The sequence below is a fragment of the Eimeria necatrix genome, genomic scaffold (assembly GCF_000499385.1).
Source record: "Eimeria necatrix Houghton genomic scaffold, Enh_scaff351, whole genome shotgun sequence".
Lineage (NCBI taxonomy): Eukaryota > Apicomplexa > Conoidasida > Eucoccidiorida > Eimeriidae > Eimeria > Eimeria necatrix.
The window spans coordinates 1-22,500 of NW_013654024.1; the positions used below are offsets into that span (position 1 = coordinate 1).

At 51.7% G+C, this 22,500-nt stretch overlaps 3 protein-coding genes across 3 annotated transcripts in view; all 3 read right to left on the bottom strand.

The window, feature by feature from the left end:
• Positions 1-797: 797 nt before the first annotated feature.
• Positions 798-1,142, bottom strand: ENH_00046270 (hypothetical protein; the record flags this gene model as incomplete). Its single annotated transcript, XM_013581000.1, has 1 exon — positions 798-1,142. The coding sequence occupies one exon, from the start codon at positions 1,140-1,142 to the stop codon at positions 798-800; it is 345 nt and encodes a 114-aa protein (XP_013436454.1).
• Positions 1,143-1,433: 291 nt separating this feature from the next.
• Positions 1,434-7,596, bottom strand: ENH_00046280 (hypothetical protein, conserved; the record flags this gene model as incomplete). Its single annotated transcript, XM_013581001.1, has 6 exons — positions 1,434-2,925; positions 4,190-4,268; positions 4,845-4,899; positions 5,446-5,604; positions 6,176-6,251; positions 6,596-7,596. 6 exons carry the CDS (start codon positions 7,594-7,596, stop codon positions 1,434-1,436), a joined length of 2,862 nt encoding a protein of 953 aa, XP_013436455.1.
• Positions 7,597-13,532: 5,936 nt separating this feature from the next.
• The window catches only part of ENH_00046290 (hypothetical protein, conserved), a gene marked incomplete at both ends in the record, with an annotated part of 13,662 nt that continues 4,694 nt past the window's right edge, over positions 13,533-22,500 (bottom strand). Inside the window, 3 exons of the mRNA XM_013581002.1 lie at positions 13,533-13,748; positions 13,881-14,102; positions 14,558-22,500. The exon at positions 14,558-22,500 is cut by the window's right edge and continues 1,694 nt beyond it. Coding sequence (XP_013436456.1) covers positions 13,533-13,748; positions 13,881-14,102; positions 14,558-22,500 — 8,381 coding nt within the window. The remainder of the gene's footprint in view (positions 13,749-13,880; positions 14,103-14,557) is intronic.

A 22,500-nucleotide genomic window follows, 5' to 3' on the forward strand; every position in this document is an offset into this window, starting at 1 on the left:
CCAGCTGCTGCAGCTACTGCAGCTACTGCAGCTGCTGCAGCTGCTGCAGCTGCTGCAGCTGCTGCAGCTGCTGCAGCTACTGCAGCTACTGCAGCTGCTGCAGCTGCTGCAGCTGCTGCAGCTAGCGACGTAACTGTCCAGCAAGGCATTTGGTGCAGGTTGAGCGCCTAACAATGAATACAGCGACGCCACTCCAGCAAGCCGTGCTGCTGCTGCTGCACTGTGCTGCTGCTGCTGCACTGTGCTGCTGCTGCTGCACTGTGCTGCTGCTGCTACTGCTGCACTGTGCTACTGCTGCTACTGTCTTGCTGCTAATTCACTCACCTGCCGCTATTGGTGCTGCATGGCCTCTGCTGCTGCACCGTCCGGCTGCTGCTGCTGCTACTGTTGCTGTTGCTGCTGCTGCTGCCACTGTTGCTGTTGCTGCTGCTGCTGCCACTGTTGCTGTTGCTGCTGCTGCTTGTTCCTGTCTCATCGGCACCTAGTTTTTGCCTCGCCTGTTTGCACAGACTTATTTGCTGCCAAGCAGTTGCAGCAGCAGCTGCAGCAGCAGCTGCAGCAGCAGCTGCAGCAGCAGCTGCAGCAGCAGCACCAACCAACTAACCAAACAGAAGAGTAAATTATAAAAGCCGCCCTAAGAACGAAGGGAAGGGCCGCTGCAGCATACTCTCATGCTGCTGCAGCTGCACTGTGTGTGCTGCTGCTGCTGCTGCTGCTATGCAGCAGCAGCAGCATCTCTTCCTGAGGCCTACGCAGCTCTCTCGGCCTCCTGCTTTTCCATTAAGCTAACTACAAGGCTAATTGGCATTTCTGTATAGGGGCAGCAGCAGCAGCTGCTGCAGCTGCTGCAGCAGCTGCTGCAGCTGCTGCAGCAGCAGCTGCAGCTGCTGCAGCTGCAGTAGCCGCAGCACCACAGTTGCTGTTGCTGCATCAGCTGCGGGGGCTGCTGCTGCAGTTGCTCGCCCGGCCGCTGTAGCTGCTGCACCAACTGCTGCTGCTGCTGTACTTGTCATTGCTGCATTCACGATTGTTGTTGCTCTTTCTGCTGCTGCCGCGGCTGCTGCTGCTGCCGCTGCTGCTGTTACTGCCGCCGCCGCCGCTGCTGCTGCTGCTGCTGCCATTGCTGCCGCTGCTGCTGCCATTGCTGCCGCTGCTGCTGCTGTTGCTGCTGCTGCTCCTGGTTTGGGCCAGCGTGTGTGTGCGCTGCAGGCTACAGCATGCAGCAGCAGCTGCTGCAAGTCTACTCTATAGCAGCAAAAAATGCACGATTGCCGCAGCAGCAGCAGCAGCAGCAGCAGCAGCAGCACCTCAGTGCCTGCACATCGTGGGCGGAGGCAAAAAGTACAAACAGTTGCCAGCCAGAAAGTGTGCAGCAGCAGCTGCTGCTGCTGCTGATGCTGCTGCTGCAGCAAGGAAAGTGCAGCAAAGGCGCCTCAGCTGCTGGGCTGCATCATGGGGTTTGTTTGTTGAGGACAAATGGCAGCAAAGCGCTGCTGTCTTTGCTGCTGCTGCTGCTGTTGCTGCTGCTGCTGCTCCTCCTCCTCTTCTTCCTCCTGCTGCTGCTGCTCCTCTCCTTCCTCCTGCTGCTGCTGCTCCTCTCCTTCCTCCTGCTGCTGTTCTACCGCGATGGTGTGTCTCGCCTTCGGCACTGCTGGGAGAACTTTCTGCTGCTGCTGTTGCTCCTGCTGCTGCTCCTGCTGCTCCTGCTGCTGCATTCGCTGCTGCACCCTAATGGTGTTGGCCCTGACCTCTCTAAGAAGCTCTTCCAGGGCTGTAGATACCTCTCTGAATACTGTGCGGCCGACGCCAGAGCCCTGCTGCTGCTGCTGCTGCTGCTGCTGCTGCTGCTGCTGCTGCTTCGGTGGGTGTTGCAGCTGCGCTGCTAGCGGCGGCTGTGACTGCTGCCGTCCCGCTTGCTGCAGCAACTGCTGCTGACGGTGCTGCAGTGGCAGCTGCGGCAATCGCGGTGCTGCCTTTTTAAGGGGCGGGCTGATGGCTTTTGCAATCACTCCGCTGCTGCTGCTGCTGCTGCTGCTGCTGCTGCTGTGGCTGCAGCCTCTATATGCCTTGCTGCTGCAGTGGCCTGGCGTTTCCGTGCTTCGCTTCACTTCCACACCGTCTCTGCTGCCGAAATCTCCCTGCATGTCGCGAGAGGTGACCTTTCCGCTGCTGCTGCTGCTGCTGCTGTTCTTGCTGCTGCTGCTGCTGCTGCTGCTGCTGTACTTGCTGCTGGAGCAGGGCAGCGAGGCGCAGCACCGCGGGGCGTTTACTACCGCTCGCCGGGGCCTGCAAACCCCAGCACTCATGTCTTTGTCAAATGAGAAAGAATTTGAAAATTTCATTTGTTGTCTTTTTTCAATTTGCTGCTTCTGGGGAGGAGGCGAGACAGCCAGCAGCAGCGGGGAGGGGCCCTCCAAGCTGCTGCAGCGGGAAAGCCCGTTTGTGGCTCCTCCTCCAAAGTCCTCCTTCTCTTGCTGCTGCTGCTGCAGCTGCTGCTGCTGCTGCTGCTGCGGCGGGGCCTGGGACTGCAGCAGCTGCTGCAGCAAAAGGGAAGCCTCCCCGTGCTGCAGCTGCCACGCATGCACCGCCTCGCCCGACAGCAGCAAAGAGCAATTAAGCGAAAAAGAACTCCTCAGCAGCTCTCTGCCATCGACGACGGAGCCATCGCTAGCAGCATACACCACGCTGCTGCTGCTGCTGCTGCTGCTGCTGCTGCCGATGCGGCCGCTGCTGCTGCTTCTGATGCTGCTGCTGCGACTGATGCGACCGCTGCTGATGCCGCTGCTGCTGCTGCTGATGTTGCTGCTGCAGCTGATGCTGCTGCTGCTGCTGATGTTGCTGCTCACGGGCGAAGGAGCAGCAGCTGAGTGCTGCTGCTCCTCCCGGACGTTTCGCCACTTGGCAATTTTCTGGGGTGGCTGAAATCTGTGAAGGAAACAAATAAATAAATAAATAAATAAATAAATATAAATAAATAAATAAATAAAAAAATAAATAAATAGACGAAAATAGACAAATTAATGGAATATGAGACTGGCCTATCTCGTGGTCAGTTTGTTTTTCTTTAATTCCAAATAATCACATTGAACAAAAACAGGGAAGGCAGTAGTGCAGCAGTGGAAAAAGAGGACAAAGGAAAAAAGACAGCAGCAGCAGCAGCAGCAGCAGCGGCAGCAGCAGCAGCAGCAGCGGTGAAGGTCTCAGGCAACTCCAGACAAAAGGAGTAGCGGGAAGCAGCCTCTAGAAGCATGGAGTCGAAGAAGTCTATTTAAATTAATGAACCAAAATAAATCCATTTAATTAAATCCATTTAATTAATTCCATCTAATTAAATCAGTTTAATCCATCCACACAACTCTTAAGAGAAATGCATTTTAAATGGATCTAATTGATAGAACTAAACCAGCTGGATGGAAAGACTTCAGTTGTTTACAAAACAAATCCATTTAATAAAACCCATTTAAAAATACCAATTAAAGAAATGAAACAAAAGAACAATTAAATAAATGCATTTAGAAGAAAGATATGCATTTAAGGCCGGTGGAATAAATTCAGATTTGTTGAATTAAGGCAATTCGATGTGCAAACTCAATCTACGAATGCAATAATTCAAATTTCGCGTCAATTAATTATTTTATTTATTTTTAAAAGTGAAGTTGAAATTTAAAAAGGAAATAAACCGCTGAAATCCGCAAAGTTCAGAAAGTTCAAGAAAGGTTCTGCTGCACTGACTAGAAAAAGTTCAGATCTGGAAACTTCAACATTTGCTGCTTTCCGCCGCCACTTTTTGCTTCCAAATCACCCAATTGTTTTAATTTTAATTCAATTTATTGAATTAATTCAAATTTAATAAAAATAATTCAAAACATTCCGCAGAATTTCAGGAAAATATACTCCAGCGGCCCCGCCCTTGAAGGAATGCGTATGAGCAACTTTCCGAGTTTCGGGCGCCCAAGTCCAAAAGCACAGCCGAAATTGAATTAATTAACCAAACAACTAATTAATTAATTAATCAACTAATTAATAGTTGTAAATCCTTTTTAATTAAAAGGAGATTTTCAATAAATCCACTCCAATAAACCATTTGAATCGACCTGGCCAAACAAAGCAACAAAACAATCCAACAAATTGATTTATTTCAAACAAAAACAAAAAATAAAATAAAATAAAATAAAATAAATCCACTCACGGCTCCAGCTTGTCTTCGGGCACAGGCGGGCCCTCGTCAGCTAAGAAAGAAGAAACTTTGCAACGCAGTGTTGCAGAACCTGGAAGCAGACACACGCATGCATTCTGGCTAGCTAGCTAGCTAGCTAGCTAGCTAGGTAATTAGCTAGCTGGCCACCTAGCTGGTTAGCTAGCTAGCTGGACATCTGGCTGGCTAACTGGATAGCTAGCTAGCTACACAGCTCGCTAGCTAGCTAGCTAGCTGGCTAGCTCGCGGGTTAGGTGTCGGGCTGGCTAGCTGGCAGGCTGGCTGGCTGGATAGCTAGCTGGATGGCTAGCACGGTAGCTAGCTATCTGGCTGGCTGGTCGGGTGGCCAGCTAGCTGCCGCATCACTTAGGCAGATAGCTAGCTAGCTACGTAGGCGAACGGCTAGCCAGAGAGCTGCAGAACGAGCCAGTCAACAACCCAGTGCACTAGCTGAGTGGCTAGCTAGCTAGCTAGCTAGCTAGCCATCTGGCCAGCACACTAGCTAGCTAGCTGACTAGACAGACAGTCGACTTTTTGGCGCGTGTCGCCTGCGGAAGGGAAAAGCTAGAGAAGGTGTCTATACACTGCAAGCTGCAGCAGCAGCAGCAGCAGAAGTGGCAGCAGCAGCAGCAGCAGCGTTTCAGCTTACAGCTTCCAGAAAATGCTGCAGAGACGGAAAGAGGATAAGTGGCCCAGTCAAGGCTCTGCAGCAGAAGCAGCAAAATGAAAAAATACAGCAGCAGCAGATGAGGCGCCAGCCCAGTGCATGCGCCACTCTGCTGCAGCAGCAGAAGCTTTCGCTGCTGCGACAGCTGTAGCAGCAGCAGCAGGAGAGCTTGTGTGGATTGTGCTGCAGCAGCAGCAGCAGCAGCAGCAGCGGTGCTTCGGCTGTTTCTTCTGCAACAACAACCGGAGCACTTCGGGCCCGACCCTTAGCTGCTGCAGCCACTACTGCTGCAGCTGCCGCCACTGCTGCTGCATCTGCTGCTATTGCTGCTATTCCTGCTGCTGCTAATACTCCCGCTGCTGCTACAACTCCCGCTGCTGCTGCTACTCGCGCTGCTGCTGCAGCCCGTGCTGCCGCTGCTACTCCTATTGCTGCTACTCCCACTGCTGCTGCTCCTGCTGCGGCTACTCCAACTGTTGCTACTCCTGCTGCTGCAACTCCCGCTACCACTCCTGCTCGTGCTCCTGCTGCTGCTGCTGCTGCTACCCCTGCTGCTGCTGCTGCTGCTGCTGCTGCTGCTTACGTTGGGCTTCTTGAGGTTGGCTAGGGGAAAGACCACGCAGCCCAAGTCTTTGAGACGCCAAGTGCATTTCTTTCCTGCTGCTGTCTTCTCCTCCACTTCTTGGGTGAGCACCACTGTCAGCCGCAGCGCAGCAGCTTCTTGCTGCAGCGGCAGCACGAACTGCAGCAGCAGCAGCAGCAGCAGCAGCAGCAGCAGATTTGCACGGAAGGCGGGGGCGGCGAAACGCAGCAGCAAGCAGCAAGGAAACAAAAGTCCAAGACGCCTCTTCTGCACTTATTGCCCCGACTATTTATTTATTTATTTAATTTATTTATTTATTTATTTATTTATTTATTTATTTTATTTTATTTATTTATTTATTTATTTATTTATTTTTATTTAGACTTGCTGTGTAGGTCAAAGGCAAGTAAACGTCGTCGCGGTGGGGGCGATGCTCTGGGTTCAAAGACTCGGGGGGAGAGCGGTTGCGGGTGTGGTTTAGCAGCTGCAGCAGCAAACCCTAAACCCTAAACCCTAAACCCTAAACCCTAAACCCTAAACCCTAGGCCCTAAACCCTGGAGGCTTCGCGCTGTGGACACAGAGCCAGGCGCTGCGATCAAGAGCTGCTGCTGCAGGGCTTACAGCGTCGCATATAACTGCTGCGCCCGCTAAACCCTAAACCCTAAACCCTAAGCCCCAAACCCTAAACCCTAAACCCTAAACCCTAAACCCTAAACCCCAAAGCCTCACGTCAGAAAGGTTGTCATTGAGGTATCCGCAGAGCAAGAAAACCTGAGGCCTTTCTCCTTCTATTTTAAGTTTACCTCTGCAGCCACGCGCAGCCGCACACAACCCTAAACCCTAAACCCTAAACCCTAAACCCTAAACCCTAAACCCTAAACCCGTAAGCAGCGAGTAAACAGAGGTGAGCGGCGGTGGCTGCTGTGATGAAATGTAAGCCTCCTCTGTCTATGAGGTGGCTGCTGCTGCTGTTGGCGCAGCAGCAGCTGCAATAGCAGCAGCAGCAGCAGCAATGGTAGCAGCAAAAGCAGGAAAAGCAGCAGCAGCACCGGCGACAGCAAGGCCGGAAGGAGGCTCCAAAGTCCACTTGAGCAGCAGCAGCAGCAGCAGCAGCAGCAGCAGCAGCAGCAGCAGCAGAGTATGACTCACGTGAGTCCAATAACATCAACTTCAACTTTTCCCGCCACGGGCCCTTCTGTTTCTGCTGCTGCTGCTGCTGCTGCTGCTTTTTGCTGCTGAAGACTGAGTTTGGAGCGCAAGCGCTGCACCGACTGCTGCCGCTGCTGCTGCTGCAGCTGCTGCAGCTGCTCCTTTGACCCCTTCCTGCTCATGGGCTCAGCAGCATCTGCTGCTGCTTTGCTTCTGTGGCTGCTGCTGTCTCTCTTGAGCTCCCCCTTGCTGCTGCTGCTGCTGCTGCTGCTCTCTTTGCGAGAAGCTGAAGACTTCAGGCTTCTCGACTTCTGCCTGTGGGCTTCTTTGTCTTTCTTTGAAGGGGTTTTGGCTGGCTGCTGCTTTGCTGCTGCTGCTTCGGCAGGTGCTGCTGCTGCTGCTGCTGCTGGTGCTGCTGCTGCTGCTGCTGCAGTCACCCGCGGGGTCACTTCTGTGGGTGTCAGCGAAGGCGCTTCCTTGGGAGGCGTGGGGACTGCGGAGGCCAGCATGGTGCAGCTGCTGCTGTTGCTGCTGCTGCTGCTGTTGCTGCTGCTGCTGCTGCTGCTGCTCTGCGGCTCACACTCTGTGCTCTGCTGCTCCGGCTCAGCAAAAGACTCCGCAGCAGTCTCGCTGCCGTTTCTCCCGTCAGCCCAGCTAATGGACCTTTGATGCTGGTGCTGCTGCTGCTGCTGCTGCTGCTGCTGCTGCTGCTGCTGCTGCTCGGGTTTGCCCGCGTGTTTTTGAGGCGCTTTCGCGTGGCGCTGCTGTTTCTGCCTCGCAGGGCGCTTCTTGCTGCTGCTGCTCCTGCTGCGAGCAGCAGCAGCAGCAGCAGCAGCAGCAGCATGGGGACTGTCATAAACTATTTCATACTCCGGCGCAGGCTTGCAGCAGCTGCACAGCAGCAAGTCCAGCAGCGGCAGCTCATCTGCTGCTGCTAGCCGCCTGAAGTGTCCAGACCGCAGCCGGCGCATGCGGGGGGACTCTAGGCGGCGGCTCGCCATCGCCCCTTTGCTGCTGCTGCTGCTGCTGCTGCTGCTGCTGCTGCTGCTCGTGCTGCTGCTGCTGCTCGTGCTGCTGCTGCTGCTGCTGCTGCTGGGTTTTGCTGCTGCGCGACTTGAGAGCGACGGGCTACTCCAAGGCCCGGCCTGCCCAGACCAGACAGACACACGGGCAGCAGCTCATGGATAGGGGTTTAGGGTTTAGGGTTTAGGGTTTAGGGTTTAGGGTTTAGAGTTGCGGCTCGCTCGCGGAGGGACACGCAGCTGTTAAGGGCTGTTGGGGGCTGAAGCTTAGCTCGAGGGTTTAGGGTTTAGGGTTTAGGGTTTGAAACTAGGGATTGGGGCCGGGGGAAAGGGTTTAGAGGTCGGCAGTTAGGGTTAAGAAATTAGGCTTTTGAAGCGTGGGAAGCCCCAGCAGCAGCCCTGGGGGCCGAAGCTTGAGGGTTTAGGGTTTAGGGCTTGCGTCCGGGGTTTAGGAGCTAGGGTTTAGGGTTTAGGGTTTGGGGGAGGGAGTGTTACACTGAAAGGCTGAAGCACCCTGCCGGTCGAGTCCCCAGAAGGCCGTTGCTGCTGCTGCTGCGGCCGTTTCGCTGCATTTGTGAACCCGAAGCAAATTAAATGCAACCTAAATGCAATCTAAATGTCATTTTCCGCGAACTGAGCTGTCTGTACACCTGAAATAGTGCGGAAAACAAAGAAAAGTGGCGCAAGAACACAGAGCGAAGCCTGCGCAGGCGACCGCAGGCCGAGTCCGCCGCAGCTGACTGCAGCAACAGTCCGAAGAAGCACTTTTTTGCAAATTACACCTTAACCATTTCACTTTAAAAGGGAAATAAAAGACTTTTAAAGTCAAAATGAAGAAGAACTTCCCCGAGTCTGCTCCGGGCGGCGCTGCGGCGTCAGGTGTACGTACACCGCAGCGAGGCCCCACCGGTCGCAGCGAGCCCAGCACGCGGAGACCGTGCGATCGGTTGGCTTTTTTGTCAGTTTTTTGTTTTAAATTCACTTCTTTTCCAGGATAAAGAGGAATTAAACCAAAAGCGCGTCTCAGAAGGTCTTTTTTAGCCCTTCTGCAAGCCGAGCCGCGGCCTCGGGTGTCTCGACGCTGCAGCAACACCCGCTGCAGCTGTATGTACACCCCAGCTGCTGCTGCTGCTCTGGATAAGAAATTCAAAAGAGCCTCTTCAGGTGTACATACAGCTCCGAAGCTGCTCTTTAGCAGGCTGTCTGCACAGCCCGAAGGGCCTTTGCCCCTCCAGAAAAGAAAACTAAAATAACTCAAAAGATCTCATAAATTATCTGCTGCTGCTGCTGCTGCTCTGCATGCACTCTTCATTGTGCAGCAGCAGCAGAGAGCCACAAAACCAATTTTGAGGAAAACCCGCGTAAGGCTCTTTTGGCCTACCGGGTGTATGTACAGAGTTGTTAGACTTTGTTTGCATTTAAGTTCTATAAAACTACAAATAATTATATATTTGGAAATATATAAATATCTATATAAAAACATATCTATGTATATAAATAGTTATAGTATGCATATATATATATATATATATATATATATGTATATATATATATATATAATATTTAGTATATAATCAATTGTATGGATAAACATAGTGAAATATTTATAAATAGTTATTTATTTAAAAATAATTGAAGATTTATAATTAGTCAAATTTGCAAATAAAGAGCTTTACGGCCAAAGAGCTTAAGCCTGCAGCCAGGTGTACATACAGCACAGCCCACAATCTGAGAATTCTTTAAAGGCTTTTTCACCATTTGGGACTTTTGGATTTAAATAAATTTTTGCAAATTAAATGCATGCATGCATGCAAACAAATACATCATGCATGCATGCATGCATGATGTTCTTTGCATGCATGCATGCAAACAAATGCACTTTTCCGCATGCATGCATGCATTTAACTTGCCAAGATGTTCTTTGCATGCATGCATGCATGCAAAGAACATGCATGCAAGATGTTCTTTGCATGCATGCATGCATGCAAAGAACATCTTGGCAAGTTAAATGCATGCATGCAAACAAATGCACTTCTTTGCATGCATGCATGCAAAGGACAAAACCAATTGTGCAAATTCAAATAAATAGACAAGGCTGTAAATAAATAAGTAAATAAATAATAAATCAAATAAATAAACAACCAAAATGAATACTTAGAAAAAAATTGAGAAATGAATAAAGAATAAAAAAAATTAAATAGATATTTACCCAATTTAAACTATCTACTTATTGAAGACTATTTAATCAATCATGACTATTAAATCCAGTAAATGTGATAAAATTATCTAATATTTTAAATTTGATAAAATCGTTTAATTTTTTCAAATTATTTGATGAATTAAAACTATTAAATTCGCTCAATCTAGTAAAGGATTTATTATTTTAAAAGTAATAAACCATTTAGAAGTACTAAATTCAATTAATTTAATTAAAACATCTGATATTTTGAACTTATTTAATTTATTAAAATCCAGAATCCTTCAAATCTAATAAAAGTGTTTGATCTTTGAAAGATATTTAGTCCGTCAAGTGTATTGAAACTATTTAATAAATTAACTAGTTAATCATTTAAAACTATTTAATCGGTTAAATCTATTTAAGCTATTAAATCCGCTAATATAATAAAACTATTTAATATTTTGAAAGTAGTAATTCAACTAAAACTGTTAGACCAGTTAAATGCAATAAAAGTGTGTAATATTTGAGAATTATTTCATTTACTAAAAGTATTAACTCCATTAAATGTAATGAAACTACTCAATCTTGAAAAGCTATTATTCCCATTAAATCTAGCAAAAGTATTTAATCAATTAAGAGTACTGAATCTATTAAATATAACAAAACTATTTAATTAATTAAAACTATTAAATCTATTGAATGTAATGACACTCCTAAATGTATTAAGACGAACAAGTTTATTAAGAAAATTAAATATACAATGTCAAATAAAACAATGTAATCTATTAAGACAATTAAATATATTTAATCTAATAAAGCCATTATACATAATAAAAGTATTAATTCTGTTAAGCTATTAAGTTTACTAGATCTTTTTTATTAGATTTAATCAAGCTTTTAAATCTATTGGATTAATTAGATCTGTTTAATTTATTGCATCTAATAAAACTGTTACATCAGTTATATCTATTAAACACATTAAATTTAATACAACTATTAAATCCACTGGATTAATTAGATCTATTAAACTTCATAAAACTATTAGCTCTATTAGTTCTAAAAGGCATAATATATTTATTAAACTTAGTAGATCTAAAAGGGCTATTAAGTCTATTAAGAAGTTTGTTAAATCTATTAAAGCCAAAAGAGCCATTAAGCCTAATAGGCCTAATAGACTTAATAGATTTACTAAGTTTAATAAATTTGAAATATTTAATAGATTAATTATATTTAATAGGTTTAGTAGATGTTTTCAGTCTAACTGAGAAGTTAATTCTCCTAAGTCTATCAAATCTATTAAGTCTATTAAGTCTACTATATTTAATAGACTTAATAGATTTATTAAATTAATTAAATCTATAAAGTCTTTTAGGTCTATTAGGTCTAATAGACTTAATAGATTTAATAGATCTTTTAATAGATTTAATAGATCTTTTAAGTCCATTAAAGCTACTAAGCTTTTACATTTAATAGGTCTAATAGACTTAATAAATCTATTAGATCTTTTAAATCCAATAAAACTATTAACTCTAGTAGATCCAGTAAACTTAATAAGTCTATTAGATATAATAAGTTAAATAGATCTGTTAATTCTATCAAGTCTAAAAGACTTAATAAATCTATTGGATCTTTTAAATCTGTAGACTTATTAAGTCCACTAAGCATAATGGACTTAATAAATCTATTAAATCTTTCAAGTCTACTGAATCTATTAATTCTATTAAATCCATAAGATCTATTTTTAGGTCTAGACTTAATATATCTAATAAATTTAATAGATTTAATAGATTTAATACGTTTAATAGATTTAATAGACATTTTATATTAAATAGACTTAATATACTTTTCAGATTTGATAGATTTAATAGATTTAACAGACATCTTATATTAAATAAACTTAATATACTTCTTGGATTTGATAGATTCGATGGATTAAATAGATTTAATATTTAATAGATTTAATAGGTTAAACGGATTAAATATATTTAATAGATTTATTATATTAAATCTACTAAATAGATTTAATAGATTTAATAGATTTAACAGATTTAATAGATTAAATCTATTAAACAGATTTAATAGATATAATTGCTTTGATAGATTTAATAGATTTAATAGATTAATAGATTTAATAGATTTAATAGATTTAATAGATTTGTTAGATTAAATAGATTAAATAGATTAAATAGATTAAATAGATTAAATAGATTAAATTCGTTAAGTAAATCTATTAGATTTAATGTTCTAAACAAATATATTAAATCTGGTAGACAATGCCTGCATGCATGCGTCCAAAGTGCCCCACAAAATAAATAAATTTGAATTTTCATTTATATTTATTTATTTACATTTATTTGTTTACATTTATTTATTTACGTTTATTTATTTGCATTTATTTGTCTATTTATTTATTTACATTTATTTGTTTACATTTATTTATATTTATTTACTTACATTTATTTATTTACATTTGCTTGTTTATATTTATTTACATTTATTTATTTACATTTATTTGTTTGTATTTGTTTATTTATATTTGTTTATTTATATTTGTTTATTTATATTTATCTATTTATATTTATTTATGTCCAAAGAAAGCTGCATCATTGCCTTTTTAAAGGGTAATTTGGAGTGTACAGACACCTGGAGATCTAATTATGCATTCCAGACAAAAGCAGATAAAACAAAATAAAGAAAATTAAAGTTATTGCATTAATGGCATTATAAATATTGTTAAAATGCATGCAGCGCAAAGCCCAGAAGCAAACAGCACTGCTGCTGCTTCAGCTGCTGCTGCTGCAGCATCAGCTGCTGCTGCTGCTGCTTCAGCTGCGGTTGCTGCTGCTTCAGCTGCGGCTGCTGCTGCTTCAGCTGCGGCTGCTGCTGCTTTAGCTGCTGCTGCTGCTGCTTTAGCTGCTGCTGCAGCTTCAGCTGCTTCCAGCCCTATTTTTTTGAAGTATCTCTTTTGTTTGTTTTTGATTATTTTTAAACAAACAAAAAAGTAATAAGCAAACAAATAGCTGTCTTTACACCTCAGAACAAAACAAACTGCCTTCAAACACGGCTGCTGCTCTGCTGCTGCTGCTGCTGCCGCACCTGCTGCTGTTGCTGCCGCACCTGCAGCTTTTGCTGCTGCAGCCGCTGCTGCTAAAATTGCTTCAGAAGCAAAGGCAAAAAGCAGCAAGGCACAAAATAAGCCATGCTACAGCAGCAGCAGCAGCAGACGCACCAGCAGGTGTAGCAGCAGCACGAGAAGCAGATGCAGCGGCTGTGGCAGCAGCAGCAGCAGCAAATGCCACCAGCAGCCAGCCACACAGAGGAAAAATCAAGTGTACCGTCGGTGCAGCAGCAGCAGCAGCAGCAGCAGCAGCAGATACGTTGCTGCTGCCGGCCTCCGCTGTTCTTAAAACAACTCAAAGGAAGCAAAGGCAAATACTGCCAAGTATTCTTTCAAACGAACTGCCCCGGCTGCTGCGGCCCTTCTATTGTTATTGCTGCTGCTGCTGCTGCTGCTGCTGCTGCTGCCTTTGCTGCTGCTGCTGAGGCAAAAAAGCCAATTAACTGTACACCACTTTAAAGATCGGAAGGATGCGCTCCGTCCTGCATGCAGCAGAAGGGAATGCACAGCAGCAGGTTTAGCAGCTAGCTGCAGACACACAGCTGCACAGCAGCAGCAGCAGCAAGAGCAGCAGCAGCAGCAGCAAGAGCAGCAGCAGCAGAATAGACGCTGAAGAGCTCACGCAGCAACGGCTAAGAGGCCCTGGCGTTGCAGCAGCACAGAGTCGCAGCCAGAAAAGAATGATGCCGGCAGCAGCATCAAAGGGGACACTAGCTTGGGGGGTTCCGCTGCTGCTGCTGCTGGTGCTGCTGCTGCTGCAGCAGCAGCAGCTGCTGTTGTGCTGCCTTCATTTACAGTGGGCCTCCCGCAAACCAGCATGCGCGGCTGCACTTCCTGCAGCAAACGCTTGCAGCAGCAGCAGCAGCAGCTCTCAGCAACACTGGAACACGCCGAAACTGGACAGAGCAGCAGCAGCAGCAACAACTGCAGCAGCAGCAGCAGCACCAATAGAAGCAGCAAACGCACCTGCAGCAGCAACTTCGTCTCCACGCGGCATACGCCCAGAGAAACTGCACAGAGCAGGGCAGTTGACAGTTGCTGCTGCTGCTGCTGCTGCTGCTGCTGTTGCTGCTGCTGGTACCCAGCAGACAAAGGGCAGCTGAGCAGGTCACGGCGAAAGGAGTGCCCGTCTGCTGCTGCTGCTGCTGCTGCTGCTGCGCCTGCGTCTGGCCCCATAACTGCCTCCGCCTGCAACAGATTGGCGACACAGCAGCAGCAGCAGCAGCAGCAACTTGGCCCTTTGGCCCCCCTTAGGCCTAGTGTCTCCATTTGCTGTTTAAATTGACCAGCAGCAGCAGCAGCAGCAGCAGGAGAATCAGAAGCAGCAGCAGGCTAAGCAGCAACAGGAACTGGGGATGCAGCAGCATCCACACAGGCAGCTGTGCCAGCAGCAAGAATAGAAGCAGGAGCAGCAGCAAGAATAGCAGCAACGGAGCAGCAGCAGCAGAAGAAATAGAATCCCCGGCAGCAGCAGGAAAGACAGCAGCAGCAAAAGGGCCATCAGCGGCAAAAGAAGACACAGAAGCAACTGAAGCAACAGCAACAGCAACATGAGCAGCAATAAAAGCAGCAGCAGCAGCAGCAGCAGCAAAGGGGCAGCAGCAGCCACTTGAGAAAAGAGGCAGGCCGCCAAAGTGGCTCACAGCAGAGACAGAAACACCCAGGATGATGGCTGCCACCAGCTGCGGCTGTTGCTGCTGCTGCTGCTGCTGCTGCTGCAGTGGTGCTGCTAAGGCTGCTGCCTGTGCTGCCGCCTGCTGCAGCCCTCCTGCTGCAGACGCAGCTCGCAGCAGCTGCGGGTCGGCGCATCCGAAGAAAAAAAGAGCAGCAGACGGGATGTTCCCGCTGCTGCTGCTGCTGCTGCTGCTGCTGCTGCTGCTGCTGCTGCAGCTGGAGAGGAACTGACTGCAAAAGCTGTCAGCCGCATCCCCAGCAGCAAGAGGTTCCATGGTGTGCAGCACCCGCCCCGGCATTGTTGCTGCTGCTGCTGCTAATGCTGCTGCAGCGGGAAGGATCGATGATTCTGGAGCAGCAGCAGCAGCAGCAGCAGCAGCAGCAGGCGCTGCTGCTCCTGTTGCACAACCAACAGGAACCAAAGGCTTCTCAACAGATAGCACGGAGGGCATAATTGCGCGCTGATGTTGCAGCAGCACCTGCTGCTGCGACTGTTGCAGCTGTTGCTGCTGTTGCTGCTGCTGCAGCTGCTGCTGCTGCAACACACTTCCAAAGCAGCTGCAGCCAACACCGCGCTGCAGCAGCACAGCTCGCTGTTCAGCCCCAGATGACACGCAGTGCTGCGTTGCTGCTGCAGCGCCTATCGGAGATATATTTGCTGGTGGCGACGCAATCTGCTGCTGCTGCTGCATCGCCTGCTGCTGCCGCTGCAGCGGCTGCAGCTGCTGTTGCAGCTGCTGCAGCAGCTGCAGCTGTTGTTGCAGCTGCTGCTGCTGCTCCAAAAGCTGCTGTTGCTGCTTTTGATGAATGGGCATCTGTTGCTGCTGCAGCAGTTGTTGCTGCTGTTGCTGTAGAAGCGGCTCTAGCTGCTGATGCTGTTGCTGCGGCTGCTGCAGCGGCGGCTCTCGCTGCTGCTGCTGTTGCAAGAAGTGCTGCTGCTGCGGATAAGAAGGCGCAGCATCCCGTTGCTGCACAGGAGGGTCTAGTGGATTTGGCCGCGGCTGCTGCAGCAGCAGCTGTTGCGGCTGCTGCAGCTGTTGCAGGCGAAGAAGGGGCTGCAGCTGGTGCTGTTGCTGCTGCTGAGGCTGCTGCTGCAGCAGCAGCTCCTGCTGCGACACACAGCCAGGTGCTTTTGTGCCGAGCTCGCTGTGCGCGTGGTCGACAACAAAAGCAGCAGCAGCAGCAGCAGCAGCAGCAGCAGCAGCAGCAGCATCGTGTCCGGCTCCAGGCGCTGCCGCTGCTGCTGCCCTCGGTTTGCTGCCCACAGTGCAGTGCAGTGTATCTGCATTACGTCGCTGCTGGCAGCAGCAAAGACGCGCGCTGCTGCTGCTGCTGCTGCTGCTGCTGCCGCAGCCGGGCGTCTGCCGCAAGCAGCAGCTTTGGCGTGGCGGGAGTTTCCGTTCCAGTGCTGTTGTTGCTGCTGCTGCTGGCGTTGCTGCTGCTGCTGCTGCTGGAGTTTGTCTTCCGGCAGCACAGCTGCGCTGCCGGATATGGGCAAAGGCCTGCTGCTGCTGCTGCTGCTGTTTCTCTGCAGTGGCTGATGCAGACGAAGGTGCTGCTGCTGTAGCTGCTGCTGCTGCTGCAGCTGCTGCTGGTGTCCGCTCGTGCAGCAGCACGATGTGGGAAGGCGCAGCAGCAGCAGCGACGCCCGACGGCTTGTGCTGCGCAGCACAGCCTGCTATAGCAGCAGCAGCTGCTGCTGCTGCATAGCCACTGCTGCAGCTGCTGCTGCTGCTGTGGGATGCGCACCTCGGCGAGCCGTCTCTATGCAGCTGCTGCTGCCGCTTCTGCCTCAAAGACTGCTGCTGCTGCCACTGCTGCTGCTGCTGCAGCGAAAGCCTGCCTCCTGACGCGGCCCATGGCTCCGAAGACTTATTCCTTGCTGCTGTTGCTGCTGCTGCTGCTCCTGCTGCTGCGGGCAGCCGCGGTGTTGGCAGCGCGAGGCCGTGGCACTGCAGCCTAGGGGTTGCTGCTGCTGAGCTGCTGCAGCCGTCCTCGTCTTCGGCAGCAGCAGCAGCAGCAGCAGCAAACGCCTTTAGCGCTGCTGCTCTACGGCTGCTGCTGATAGAAACAGCAGAAAGAGGAGACAAAGAGCTGTCGGGGCTGAGAGTGAGGGAAGAAGAAGAAGCAAGAGCAGCACGAAGCGACGAGTAAGCTGTTGCTTCCCCTGCTGCTGCTGCTGCTGCTGCTGCTGCTGTTGCTGCTGCTTCTGCCTCGGCGGCGGCCTTCTCAGCCTCGGCAGCCGCTGCTGCTTCTTCTGCTGCAGCTGTTGCTGCTGCGAAGTCCGCAGCAACAGCTGCTGCTGCTGTTGCTGCTGCCACTAGGGAAGACCGACGGCGGCCGCTAATTCCCGCTGATAGGGGCCGTGCTGCTGCAGCAGGTCTGTGGCGGCCAGAAGCAGCAGCTGCAGCAGCTGCAGCAGCAGCAGCAGCATGCTGCCCCGCTGAAGTTGGCCGCAGCGGGCGCAGCAAAGGCAGCTGCGGGCGAGAGAACCTCGGCAGCAGGCGGCCCTTTGTAAATGTGCTGCTGCTGCTGCTGCTGCTGCTGCTGCTGCTAGTGAAACGCAGACTTCGCGATTCCGGCTGCTGCTGCTGTTGCTGCTGCTGCTTATGTTGCTTCTGCTGCATCCTGCCCGATCTTGCGCAGTAGGCCAGCCAGCACTGCTGCAGCGTCGGCAGCTCCTCCGCTTCTCCTTTACACTGCTGCTGCTGCTGTTGCTGCTGCTGCTGCTGCTGCTGCTGCTGAGGGGTCCGAAGCGGCTTGAATGTCACCGCATCAAAAAGCATGGCTGGGTATGGTGGTGCTGCAGCACTTCGATTACGGCGTCCCTTAACTTGCTGCTGCAGTTGTTGCTGCTGCTGCTGTTGTTGCTGCTGCTGCAGTTGCTGCTGCTGCAGTTGCAACCGCTGCTGCAGTTGCAACCGCTGCTGCACCTGTGGCTGCAGTTGCAGTTGCTGCCGCTGCTGCAGTTGTGGCTGCTGCTGCAATTGAGACCGCTGCTGCAGTTCTGGCTGCTGCTGCAGTTGCGGCCGCTGCAGCATTTGTGGCTGCTGCTGCTGCTGCACCACTTCCGCATTCTGCTTTCGTTGATGCTGCTGCTGCTCTTCGTGTTGCGCCGCCACACATTTCGCTGGAGCAGCAGCAGCTGCTTCAGCTTCGATGGCAGCCGCAGCAAGCAACTGGCTTGGCTGCTGCTCTTGCCGTCGCTGCTGCTGCTGTTCCGGCTGCTGCTGCTGCTGCTGCTGCGGCGGCTGCTGCTGTTGCTGCGGGTGCTGCTGCTTAAGCGGTGGCTGTGGCAGTGGCTGCAGTTTCTGCTGCGTGCGCACAGGTCGCCTCTGCTGCTGTAGTCGCTGCTGTTGTAGCTGCTGCTGCTGCAGCTGCTGCTGCTGCTGCTGCAGGTGCTGCTGCTGCAGCGCCGACATCTGCACGGCGTTGCTCAGGGCCCCCCAAAAGGCAGCAGCAATTTGGAGGGCAACAGCAAATGGCAGCAGCGCTTCAGCTGTACGTACACCGCAACGCAGACAGAAGCAAAGTCCTGTACACAAGAGCTGCGAGCTGCTGCTGCCCGTGCTGCAGCTGTTGCTGCAGCAGCCGCTGCTGCTGTAGCTGCTGCAGCTGCTGCAGCTGCAGATGTACTGCGGAGGGCTGTGGGGCTCACCTGCTGCTGGGGCTTCCTTTGAAAAAGCTGCAGCTGCTGCTGTTGCTGCTGCTGCATATGTTTTGTGTACGCGAGCAACTGCAGTTGAGAGAGAGGCAAGCTGCAGCTGCTGCAGCTGCTGCAGCTGCTGCAGTGGCTGGAGCTGCTGCTTTGGCTGCTGCTGCTCCAGCTGCTGCTTCTGCATGCGCACAATGGATTCAGCTGCCTTCGAAAAGGCCTGCAGCAAAATGCGCAGCGGCAAAGGCCCTTCAAGCTGCTCCTGCTGCAGCGCCTGTGCATCCTGCTGCTGCTGCTGCTGCTGCTGCTGCAAATCATGTGCAGCAAGCTGCAGCAGCAACAAACGTATGCGGGGCAGCATGCCGTTTGCGAGGCGGCTCGCAGCAGCAAAAGGGTCCTCAAGATCTTGCTGCAGATTCGTCGGTTTCTCCTGCTGCAGTTGCTGCTCCAGGCTCCGCTGCTGCTGCTGCTGCTGCTGCTGCTGCGGCTGCTCTTTCTGTGGTAGCTGCTGCTGCTGCTGCTGCTGTTGTACTGAGCAGCCATCCATAGCAGCAGCAGCAGCAGCAGCAGCAGCAGCAGATGCCTCCTCGAAAGCTGGAAATGCTTCGCCCCCGTCCCCGCCGCTGCACGAAGTCGTCGTGCAGCGCGTTGTCAGTGCCTCAGCAAATAGCTTGCTGCTGCTGCTGCTGCTGCTGCTTGTGCTGCTGCTGCTGCTGCTGCTCCTTTTGCCGCTGCTGCTGCTCGTGCTGCTGCTCGTTTTATGGCGTGAGCTTGAAGGCGAAACCTGCGCCGCTATTTGCTGCGCATTCTGCAGAACTGAAGTTTGCGGCTGCAGGTGCCTTTGCTGCTGCTGCTGCTTCCACTCTTGCTCCAGCAGCTGCCCTTGCTGCTGCTGCTGCTGCTGCTGCTGCTGCTGCTGCTCTTGCTCCTGCCTCTCGCTCGTCCTTGACGCTCCGCAGATGGGGGATGGCAACACAGCGCTTTCGTTTGCCTCTGCTGCTGCTGCTGCTGCTGCTGCTGCTGCTGTTGCTGCTGTTGCTGCTTCTGGCTCTGCTTCTGCCCTCTGCGCTGCTGCTAGATCCGAGTCCGAGGCCGGTTCTGCCTGCTCTGCTGTTCCTTCTGCTGCTGCTGCTTCTGCTGCAGCAGCAGCAGACGCTGCTGTTGCTGCTGCTGGCAGCTCATTGAGCCGAAAGCCGTCGCAGGCCGCGTCTGTCAGCCACTCCATTGCTGCTGCGTCTGCTTCTGCTGCTGCTCTTGCTGCTGCAGCCTCTGCTGCTGCCTCAGCAGCAGCAACTGCCTCCTCTGCCGCAGCTGCGAGACCTTCAGCCCCATCATCCAGTGCTGCAGCAGCAGCAGCGGCTGCTGCTGCTGCTCCTGCGTCTGCTGTCACCGTCCTGTTCGCAGAAGCTTCCACTGCAGCATCCATTTCTCTCCACTCCTGTTTCTCTGCTGCTGCTGCTGCTGCTGCTGCTGCTGCTGCTGCTGCTGCTGGCTTTTGCTCCGTACTAGATGTGCTTCCAGTGGGAGAGCTCTCTGCTGTTGCTTCTTCAGCCTCAGCTCCTGCTGCTGCAGCTGCTGGGCCAGCAAAACTACCCTCCGCTGCTGCTGCACTTGCTACGCTTTCTGCTGCTGCTGCTGCTGCTGCTGCATCGGCGATGTTTCCAGACGTTGCTGCCGTAGCCATTTCCTTCGACGTCGTTGCTGCGCCAGCATTCTCCGTAGCAGCAGCAGCAGCAGCAGCAGCAGCAGCGTCATGTGCTGCGGCAGATTCATTTCCTGCTGCTGCGATTGCTGGCAAAGCTGCTGCTGCACCAGCCGCACTTGCTTCTGCTGCAACTGCTCGGGGCTTCCCAACCGTATTTCCTGCTGCTGCTGTTGCTGCGGTTGCTGCTGCTGCTTCGGCTCCCGCTGCACTACTTGGAGCTGCAGCGTCTGCCGGCTCCGCTGGTCCTGCTGCTGGCGGTGCTGCTGCTGCTGCGGCTGCTGCTGCAGCATCTGGAGCAAAGGCCCTCCGTGCCTCGGCAGGCGGCGCTGCTGCTGCTGCTGCACCAGCAGCAGCAGTTCCTGCTGCTGCAGGTATTGCTGCGGCTGCAATAGTTGAGGAAGCCGGCAGAGCAGCTCCTGCAGCTGCTGCCGCTGCTGCTGCAGCTGCCGCTGCTTCAGCAGCATCGGCCGCTGCTGCAGCTTCAGCCTCTGCTGCAGCAGCTTCTGCAGCTGCGACTCCCACTGCATTCCCTCCAGCACTCTTTGATGCTGCTGCTGCTGTTGCTGCTGCTTCTGCTGCCGCCGCCTCTGCTGCTGCAGCTTTCGCTCTTGCGACTTCTGCTGCTGCAGCAGCTGCTGCTGCCGCTTCCTCTGCGGCTGCATCTGCCTTCGCCGCTTCTGCTGCTGCGGAGTCTGATGCTGCCGCTTCTGCTGCTGCTGCTTTTGCCGCTGCCTCCTGTGTTGCTGCTGCTTTTGTTGCTGCTGCTTCTGCTGCCGCAGCCTCTGCTGCTGCAGCCTCGGCTGCAGTAGCTTCTGCTTTTGCAGCTTCTGCTGCTGCAGCTATTGCTGCTGAAAGCTCCCCTGCTGCTGAGAGCTCGGCTGCTGCAGCATCCGCTTTGGCGGCTTCCGCTGCTGCAGCTCTTGCTGCAGCTTCTGCTGCTGCAGCTTGTGCCGCTGACGCTTCTGCTGCTGCAACCTCTGCTGCTGCAGCTTGCGCTGCCGCAGCTTCTACTGCTGCAGCCTCCGCTGCCGCAGCCTCCTCTGCTGCAGCTTCTGCTGCTGCAGCTTCTGCTGCTGCGGCTTCTGCTGCTGCCGCTTTTGCTGCTGCAGCCTCTTCTGCTGCGGCTTCTGCCGCTGCGGCTTCTGCTGCCGCGGCTTCTGCTGCTGCTGCTTCTGCTGCTGCGGCTTCTGCTGCTGCAGCTTCAGACGCTGCAGCTTCTGCTGCTGCGGCTTCTGCTGCTGCGGTTTCTGCTGCCGCGGTTTCTGCTGCTGCGGCTTCTGCTGCTGCAGTTTGTGCTGCTGCGGCTTCTGCTGCTGCGGCTTCAGATGCTGTAGCTTTTGCTTCTGCTGCTGCTGCTTCAGCTTCTGCATCAGCTGCTGCACGTTCAGCAGCAGCTTGTCGATTCTTTGCAACGGCTGCCCGGTTCCTTGCTGCTGCGGCAGAGCGTTCTGCTGCCTCTGCTTCCTTCTGTGCTGCAGCAGCAGCGCTGCACGCGTAAGCTTCTGCAGCAGCTGCTTCCTTTGCTGTTATCGCAGCAGCAGCAGCAGCAGCTTCTGTCTCGATGAGCAGTTCGCTCGCCGCTGCTGCTGCCTCCTTCGCTGCTGTTGCCGTGGCATCGGCCTCAGCAGCAGCAGCTGCTGCTTGGGCAGACCGCGCAGCAGCAGCAGCAGCAGCGTGCAGTGCTGCTTGGCGGCCTGCAGCAGCAGCAGCAGCAGCAGCTCCCGCTATGGTCGTTGCATGCGTTCGCTGCGCCCTCACGCCCTTCGCACGCATAGACTCTTGTCTTGCTGCAGCAGCAGCTTCCTCTGCAGCAGCAGCAGCAGCAGCGGCTGCTGCTGCAACGCCTTCAGCCTCGCGTGCTGTTCTCTCTGCAGCAGCTGCCACGGCCTCTGCTGCTTCAGCAGCCTTTGCTGCAGCGTCTGCTTCTGTTGCTGCTGCAACTGCCTCCCACTCTGCTGCTCTCGAAGCATCTGCTAACGTGCTGCTGCTGCTGCTGCTGCTGCTGCTGCTGCCCTTTCCTTCGGCCGTGTCTGCACCATCTTCGAAATGCGGCAAGGCTATACAAAGGGAGTCACCTGCTGCTGCTGCTGCTGCTGCTGCTGCTGCTGCTGGACGCTCATCGAAGCACATTGTTGCTGGGATTTTCGCCTCTGAAGCAGCAAGTGCAGCAGGAGCAGCAGCAGTTGCTGCTGCTTCGATTGCTGCAGCAGGGAGAACATCTTTGGCGCCTGCTGCCTTCTGTGCAGAGCCAGACAGCAGCAGATGCGCCACCCCATCCCCAGCAGCAGCAGCAGCAGCAGCAGCAGCAGGGGAAGGAGTTGCAGGAGCCGTTGAGGTGTCTGTTGGCTTTTCAAATACTTCACCTACATCGACCTCTCCTGCTGCTGTTGCTGCTGCTGCATTTGCTGCGCCATACGTGCAGCTGTCTGGTAGTAAAAACTCATCTGGTGCAGCAGCAGCCACAGCACCTGCTGCTTCTGCTGCTGCCGTCGCTGCTCCCTGAATGGCTGCAGCAGAAGCAGCAGCAGCAGCAGCAGCACCTGCAGCAACAT